Source organism: Blastocystis hominis (assembly GCF_000151665.1).
Source record: "Blastocystis hominis, Singapore isolate B (sub-type 7) whole genome shotgun sequence assembly, scaffold_0".
Classification (NCBI taxonomy): domain Eukaryota; class Bigyra; order Opalinata; family Blastocystidae; genus Blastocystis; species Blastocystis hominis.
Genome location: NW_013171815.1, coordinates 20485 through 30146, shown reverse-complemented (window position 1 = coordinate 30146; position 9662 = coordinate 20485). Strand labels below are relative to the sequence as shown.

Below are 9662 nucleotides of genomic sequence, written 5' to 3'. Positions count from 1 at the left end.
AACAGAAGCTGTTTCATCTTCAGTTCCCAGTAATGTTGATCGTACTACGTTTCTCATGAGTCTTTACCAGTCGCCTCTAACTTATTCTACTGGTAAGTCAGAATGTTCTTTTGAAATGAATGGTACTTCCCTTAAACTCTACAAGAGTGATTATTCCAGTTATTCTTTCTCTTCAGACGATGAGTGTGATAAACGAAATCGAAGAATCGATGCAGTATTACTTGAAAAAGAGAAAGAAGAGCATAATTCGACCGATTACAAATTAATGCTAATGCAAAACAAAGAATTGGATGGCCTTTTCCCGGAAGATCACATTTCGGTATACTATTCTGTTTTACACTTTCGTGCAATTCACAAAACAGAAGGCGATCTTGTATCAAACCTGACATTACAATGGAGTCAAGAAGAATGCTTCCGTCCAATTCTAGAAAAATATGACTTAGTTCATTTGTTACTCGAGTTTAAGGAAAATGATTGGATACAAGATGTTCGTGCAGCAATCAGTAACCATACTGCCACTTCGGCTCTGATTGAACAATACCATGATTTTCAAAGTGTACTCATAACGAGAAAGTTACAATTGCGCTCTGAGTTCTATAATGTGAGTCATTACTCGGATAGTCCAATCCATTGTGATGGATGTGATATTCCAAGAAACCAAAAGAAGGTCAAAGCAATATTGAACTATCAGAACGGCTTGCTCATCCGTAAATTTGTGGGGAATGAGGAAGTCGAATATACAGATACGCGTAATCATTGATGGATTTCTCTCTGAGATATAGCATGGTTTCCTTCCAACGATCAGAAATACGATGTAACCGCCATTGTCACCGCTTTTGGATACAATCGTTTGTTTGCACTACGTCAATTCATGTATCGATATCAAGGGTAAATATGATCGATTTTCATGTTCATTGTAGACCGATTGTTCTTGTGATTTATGCCACATCGACCCAGGAAGTCCACCTTGTGCGTTACATTTCAACTCACTTCATTCCCAAACGTGTTACAATTCTTTTTTATCTAGTCAGTCGTTATCTCAAATCCAGTACTGTGTTTCCTATTAATCGCTTACGAAATCTTGCTATACGAAACATTCGAACCACTCATTTCTTGATTCTTGATATGGATCTTCGATTATCTTGTATTTGTCATCTTCTTTTCTCATTATCACTAGTAAATACTTATAAGGAAGTCATGAGTCTTCCACAATTCCTCTATCATAGCAATCGCTCTGCTGTTATTCTCCCCGTGTTTTTCTATAAAGGCAAACAAATATTGGCTCACTGTTCTACAACCGAAAGTTGTTCTTACTTGTATGCAATGTTCAATCGTTTGTGAATAGATCGAATTGGATTCAACCAGAAAACAAATTGGAACTGATTGAATGTATCAATCGGAAGATTTGCATATCAAATAAGAACAACATTCGAACTCATGTTGAAATTGAATGTACTCTCTAGCATAGATGTATGTAATGCCAGAATGGTTTACAACGTCACAAGAATCGCATGTATCTCGAGTTCGCTGTTTTATCACCAATTTCATGGAGCCGTAAATATGAGTTGTTTCTGTGATTCTCTATAGATATTTGATGGTGAAATACTCTCCCACACTTCCTCTATTTGAGGAAAGATTTGTGAACTATGGATATAACAAAGTGCAGTATTTTGAGCATCTTCGCCAAGCTGGTTTTCAGTTTTATATATTGAATCATGCTTTCGCAATGGACTTTCCACATCCTGAGTAAATCATACTTGTGATCAATAATCGTAGTTCTGGGTTTCGCAGAAAGTATTTAGGAAAGATGCATGTTACTAACGATATGAAGGAGGTCTATAATGACCTACAAATGAGATTGAATGAGCAATATCGATCAGTGACAAATTTCCCCGTGTGTTTTAAAAGACAAGAAGCTTATTATGAAGAGCTTATTTAGTGCGTGCATGTGTGTGAACCTATCTTGTTGAATATGAAATAATAAACCAATGATAAAATGAATCACTCATAAAAGGAATATACCCGATTGTACATGATTAGACATTGTTTTGTGGGTGTGATTTCCAATAGAAATTGGGATGGATACTCGTGACAAGAAATATGGAATGTGAACGAAACGAAACAAACAAAAATAAGATTAATATACTCAAAATAGTATTCTCTGTAAGAGAAAACAGAATCATGTAGAGTGATATTGAATTGGAATACCAAAACAAATACACTTATCTGCTTACATGATTATGCAGCGATAAACTATTAAACAAATATAAAAATCCTACTGTAAATATTCTCTTGAATAACCCATATCGCGATAAACAATAGTACGTTCAAGATAGATAATTCATGTTGATGTCTTCAGCACAGGTAAAGAATGGTCAGAGAGAAAGTTTAATCCTATTTAGAAAAGAGCATATTCTAACATCATTATCGTTCAGCATGTAAAAATCCTTTAATTGTATACATTTAGTAAAAATAATACAATTAATACCAGATTTACACATTTTGAAGCCAATCTAAGAAAGAATACCTTGTTCTAACCTCTCTTGCTGTTTTCGGGAAATATACTTGAAATATTGAGTACATTATGATTCTCGATGATACAGACTGTATTACAGAGACTTCCTGTCATGTCGTCTGCATTTGTGATAAGCACTCCGAATTGGAAAAGTTACTTCACAAGTCAATTCGAATGGTCATTATCTGTGAAAGAATCGCTTGTGTATCGCAGTAACTGTATAATTAATCTGTTTTTTGTATTTCATCTTTCTCACATCGATCATTAGCTTGTACATAGAATCTAAGCACAAGTTTTTAGATGAATGTCGAAATACACTAGTCACTGTCAAGAATTCTTTAATAATGTCGACAAATCACCAAAACAGCAAATGCTTATATTTGATGTTTTCGAATTGACATTATTCTAGATTCACTTAAACTTCTATTTGACGCCCAAAGAAATATTATATATGATGAACAAGAGATATTGGAGTGATACCTGCGATTCGAATCGAAATAAACCCAAAAGCACGTGTGATGGAGTTAGAATGTTGCTTTTCTATAATAGTGAATTGGATCTATGTGAAATAAGTGAAAGGAGATCGAATGCAAAATAAACTCATTATTTCATGTTTTTTATTGCTTATAGAGGGTGTTGTACCAGATTATACAACAACACTTCAATGTTCTAGGAAGTGGGATCAATATGACTCAAATATGTTCATGAGATAGCGATAGCATTTAAAAGCACATTACCATGTTCATGAAGATGACTTATGGAGAAATGAGAGGGTATTACCACATTGCTCTCTTTTTATCTATATTCGCATTATTCATGACATCTAGAACTTGATTGAGATATTTTTTTGACGGTCATAGGTCAATATGGAGATTAGAAATGTAATAAGAATATTCAAACAATTTCACTATTTTTGGTCACGTGATTATTGAAACTTAAAAAAACGAGTTAACAATAGTGAACACATATAATTTATGTGTTTTTGATACTAAATACTATCTCTTGAGCAGTTTTCGGTGAGAATCTGCAAATCAAGCATGCTTGCTTCAACTAAAATAATAACACCATTTTAAATTGATTTTACATGTAACACTTACAACTTGAATGAAAATATGATAATTATTTGAAGTTACGTCAATCCACAACATCTTAGGATATGTGAATTGAATCGCAATGCTGTTGAAATGCTATGATCAATTCTTTTGTAGCTTTTGTTACTTCTCGAGACTACTACTTGCATTTTGTTTTTGAAATAGGCTTATCAAACATCATGTTTTTCAACCCTTGGAATTGAAATATCATAATAAATAACTAAAAGAGAATCTGTTGTATTGGAAAAATAGAAAAATGAGTTATTTAGTTTATTCTTTATGATTCCCTATTATTCAGGAATAGCCTTCTTTGTTTTGTTGACTTTATTCTCGTGTGAATTGGGAATGGTATTATGCTATTTTTCTAAAAATAGCCAATTCACTCTACGATCACCCTCAATTCGGACACGGTTGCCTTGTTCTACTTTAGCAAATTATTCTTACTTCGCAGAATTAGATGATGACTATGGAATGAATGATGTTTATGTCCAGAATTTGAAGGAGATTCCAAAACTAGAGCCACTCAGTAATGAAAAAGAGTGCTTCCATCGTTTGGTTCCTTATCAACTCAACCCATGTCATCATGCAACTTGCCAGACTTCAGAGGATCTACATTCGTTTTTTAACAAATACAAGAGTGATTTGTTTTTTGCCTGCCATGATCGTACAACATTTTCTCATTGCCAAGAGTTTTATGTAATGTTGTATGATACAAGAAAGAGAATGTGTTCTTCGTTCCAGAGAATGCCTTGTAGATATTATTGGCTCATGTATTAACACTAGACAATTCAAATTCCTTTGACGACATCACTCTAATCACGATTCTGTCTCTGAATAGACAAGATAGACTTCCCTATTTAATGAAACGATGGAAGCATCGAATCATGATGAGTATTATGATAATGGAATCGGAGTTGCATTCAACGATCGATCTGATTCAAGCTTATGAGCACTATCGTCAAATTACTTTCTTATTATATATTATCAAAGACCAACCATCGATTCAAAGTAGAAGCATATTCTATGATACAACAGGACCGTCGTATTCAGACGAGACGATCTTTCCTATCAATCTGCTAAGAGATTTGGCCATTGAGTCAATCGAAACCACACACTACTTTGTTAGTGACATCGATGTTTTCTCTTCAGAGACATTGTATGATTCTTTGATGCTACATAATAAGACTCTACGTGATCCAAAAGCAGTATTATTGCTAAAGTCATTCCTTATGAATGAAGAATACATTGATCACGAAGCATGCTATACGGAGGGACAATGTACATATATGTAGTTAGAATACACATGACTGTGAAATGTAGATGGGATCAAGTTCCTCGCAACAAATCAATGTTGATTGCTGCTTACAACAAAACTGTAGTTCAGCATCCAACCATTTTTCATGTATCTGCATATTGTGTGTATTTATTAATATAGGATATTGTTGATGTTGATTCCATGCTTATGGAGAAGCGTAACAAACTTTTACCATACAAAGCAGATCACGTGATGGAACCTTACTCGATTATTCGTCGGTCTAAGGATAATCCTATTTTTCATCCATATTTTATTAACTATGGTTTTAACAAGCAAGAGTTGATGAATCGAATGACTTTTTTGAGTCCATGTATTTGATTGAATTGATGCTTAGAATTCCACTATTATGTCATGCTGAACGAGTTTTGTATAGAGATTCCACATAAGCGCACAAAGATGTCAAAAGAGTATATGTCACAAAAGAAATCAAACTATGACAAAACTCTACAAATGCAAAAACTAGCACGTCTCTTTAGGTCAACATATGGTAATTTAAAATCAAAACGCCATTGATAGATGAGATAGTGTTGTTTGTTTTACACAAATGTTTGATACTTCAACAAATGGTAATATCAATAGGAACAAAGTGAAAAGGGTTATATCACCTTCTGATTATTACTATCAATAATATATATATAATACTGTAAATATACAGGTGGAAAAATATAAAATAAGTTAAAGTTGAATCTGAGATATAAACACTATTTCCTTGTCTATTCCATTTATTTAAATCTATATTGTCTTTCTTGAGTTTTAATGTTATACAGGATAAATTATATACCGTTACTGTTATATTTCTTGGCAATGTAGGAATTGTGTGTTTTTCTTATGTAGTAATCTCTTATTTGATTCATCTATACACTATCGTTATCATCATTTACTGTAAATTGATTATCACTAAACTACTACGTGTAGAGGCCGAAGGGACAGTTCTGTGTTTACATTCCCTCATGTGAGAATAAACATGGAAGAGTACTAACTGAATTTGGGCAATTGATCGATAGTTCGATTCAAAATGACACAAGTACTTCCCTTTCACAGAATGCATATAAGCTTCTAACAAGGAGAAGTATTAAATTCTACCAAAAGAAATACGAAATATCAACCATTTTGCCAGAAATTGACCCTGTTTTTTTGCTTGGGTAAATATGAAGCAACTCGATGATTTGTGTAGTTATAAGGTCGTCAATAATCGAACGAATCTACCGTCGGAGAATGAAATCCAGTCTACCCATGTTTTTAATCTGTAGTTTGAATGAGAGTGTTTCTTAACCTAGTTTGCATGATGGTACAAGAATCTTCTATTTGCCAAACTTAAAAGGAGTCGGAAACAGGCTTCAAATCTTCAGCGGATTGTATGTCCTATCATATCACTATCGAATACCAATCGTTAGTAAGTTCATTCTTTATAATACATAAATGACTAGTTCCATTATCAGCAGGTTGGCACCAAGTGTGGAATATCAAACAATCATTTCCAAATCAAATCATTTATATTTGTGATGATGGTTCGAGATTATTGCATGTTATTATAATAATTGTAGATGCTCATGAACTAGCGTATTACGCTTCTTTCTATTATTTATCGGTTTATGAAAGACTTTCGAGTGATAATCGTGCAAACTTTACGAGTGCCATATTGAATAGCACGATTTCTTCCATATTCCCTACTCAAATTACGGCAGTCAGTGGTAACTTGCTTACTATCAACATGATTGCTATGACTTCATACTACAACAATACGCTAACAAAATTGGGATTCAGAAGTCATCATTACAACTCAGCAATTGATGAACTTACATATAATTTGTATGGTGAGTTTCTGAGGAATATTATGATTCCATCCGCAAGTTTAATAGAATATATGCATTATTTATATCCTAACTATGAAAGAGAGGAGTACAACGCTGTTCACCTAAGATTTGGAGGGAACTTGGCTGATGTTCCTGTGTTCATTGAGTTCTTGCCACTGAAATCATTCCCATTGATACTACAATGCATCAAACAATTACCACAACCAAAAAAACTCTATGTGGCATCCGATTCTGTGAAAATGAAAATGAGGCTGGCAAAGAACTTGACAAAATACTCGTTGATCTATTCCAAGAACCAGACGATTCCAGCAGATACACAAATGATGCAGAACAGTTTAGTCTCGTATGCTACATTCAGTGCTGTCGCTGAGTTATACATTTTAGGACATGGAAAACACTGTGTTATGACAACACGAAGTACATATAGTTTAGCGATGTGTGCTTTGACTGGACAGAAGCCGATCATTATAGAACCAAAACTGCAGATTTGTGATAATGAGACATATAGTATTTTTATCAAATTTCGTGTTTCTTATACAATTATTATGATGACATGAGTTCAAAAATAGAGAATGATGTAGTCCATTTATGAATTTAAATAGTTTGTAGTGCAATAGGAGAAATGGATGGAATATGAAAATAGAAAAATGTCTACTACATTACGTAAGAATAGGAAGAAATAGCAAACAATAGAAGTGGATTGGTTCTAAAACAAACGATTTGGATTGTATTAGAAAGTGTGTGGAGCAAAGGGCATGATGCAATTACGTCGTGGAATACAAAGGAAGATGTCATAATACAATTTGATAGTGGACGAATGAAGAATATTCACTCGATGACACAATGCAATGAACGTTATTATGATTATTTAAGGATTTTGAAAGACAAGATGCAACGTAATATTATAATAATCTCATTCTAAAGCAAAGACCTTGAGAATAAGATATGAAAGGTATTAATGATAAAGAATCGATGATCTAGAGGCATCAATGGAAAGATGGGTTGGAATTATAATATCCATGGAGTTCGCTATGTGTTGCTTTCTTGTCATTTGAGGCATAAATGATCATAATGAAGAAACTATTGCCCTTGTACGCAATGTATGATGATGAATTGGCTTGCAATATCACATGGAATGAGAACAGTAATGTATAAGGAGATATTGGAAGGATTCGAATGGAAAAAACACAATTTGACTACAAGAAAGTCTGGAGTGTAATTTCAAAGCCTTAACTTCATTACCTTGAACTTTTCACTCTTCACACAGTTTTCACCTTTCAACTCAGCTATCTATCTCTCGAAATTAGAAATATTATCTCTCTTTGCAATTCTATCTTCGCTAATAACACTATACTCTTTACTTTCTTCAAATCAATATCCTATTCTCTTACTTATCGTTTTCATTCTTTCTCAAATTGTACTTTATTCCTCATTCAATTCTGTTTCAAAAGCAAAAATACATCATTCATCATTGCTCAACTAGATCGTTGGCTACAGATAGCCATCTAAATAACGATTGTTACAATCTCTCCACTCAATCAATATCGATCTATCCATACTTGAATGTGATTTATCATTTATCATGATTAGTCAATTCCATTCGATTATTAATATACATGCTTCGACTTCATACCATTTCGAGACTTCCTATTATCATTGTATTGACAATTCTGCAAATCGAACATTCAATAATCATTTCTCATCTTCATTGATAAGCAGCCTCATGTCATCCAAATCTTTCACCTATCGAAATTCAATTTATAAATCATTCACCTCACATGTGTCATTCTGCACTATTCTCAATCTCTCAAAACGAGTCTAGCTTCCTTATTCCATCCATCTCTATCTTAGTTGGTCGTGTTTAGGTAACTATTCAAATGTTTTGAATCATTCAATCTCTTAGCCATTACATTGCAATCCAATCTATCGATGACATCACATTTCTAATTCTAGTTAAATCGATAGAATGTAGATGATACTGTTTTCTATGATTTACAGAATGGAATTGGTATTTTTCTTCAACATCCATTTTATTCTCCTTATTTCCTCCCCATACTTCTGCTCCATAGAGCCCGGATGTCAGCACAACACTCTGAAGTACTTTGACTCCAAACTGTGCCGGAATTCTGTAGTTGCATAGGAATCGCTTTTGGCTACCTAGAATCAGATCCAATTGACATAATCTATCTATTTTCAATGGTCAATCTCTTTTTCTAATCATCTATCATTTTACGTCCATTTCTAGATTAATAGTTTCTCAGTTATCAAGCTGTCTTTCCTCAGCATATCTCTTTTGCAAGGGTACATTGTTCACATAAATATAGATATGACGAATAACATCACTCCATATATAACATGATCTAGGAAAATCTCCCTTCTATTTGACCATTTTCAGTCATTATTCAATCTATTTTGCAATCTGTCTACATGCTCTCAAATATTAACATGATATATTCCTCAAAAACAAACCTCCTATCCTCGCATCCCAACACAATTGATGCCTATAAGTTAATGTCATACAGTGTATAAATAAGGATAGAGTACAAATAGCAAGACTGTGGGTAATCACCATCGGAATTACTTGCCAAATAGACTTTCGAGAAGCACTTTCAACCCTCAACTACCATAATTAAGAATATACTGAATATCAATGAAATCGAACCATTTACCCATAATACAAAAGAGAAGCTATTCAATTGTGATTTTATCATGCAAATTGAATCAGATCCCTTGCATTCTAATAGACGCTCATACTTACATTTACTATCTTTTTCTATCTCAGCAATCCGCTGCTGATTTTCATTTCTATCAAACTACTAGGTAATCAATGTTTAATGTCATTCATGGTTTCACTCTATCATTAATATATTATTTTGTTGAAGTTCAATTCCCTAAATTTGCTATTAGAATAGGCAGCGATCAACCAC

At 33.5% G+C, this 9662-nt stretch overlaps 1 protein-coding gene across 1 annotated transcript; it reads left to right on the top strand.

Annotated features, from left to right (window-relative positions):
• Positions 1-271: 271 nt before the first annotated feature.
• GSBLH_T00000003001 (uncharacterized protein) lies at positions 272-1750 on the top strand (the record flags this gene model as incomplete). The annotated part of the gene is made up of 7 exons (XM_013038130.1): positions 272-749; positions 783-888; positions 921-1144; positions 1178-1316; positions 1346-1439; positions 1469-1554; positions 1588-1750. The coding sequence occupies 7 exons, from the start codon at positions 272-274 to the stop codon at positions 1748-1750; spliced, it is 1290 nt and encodes a 429-aa protein (XP_012893584.1).
• Between the last annotated feature and the right edge of the window lie 7912 nt (positions 1751-9662).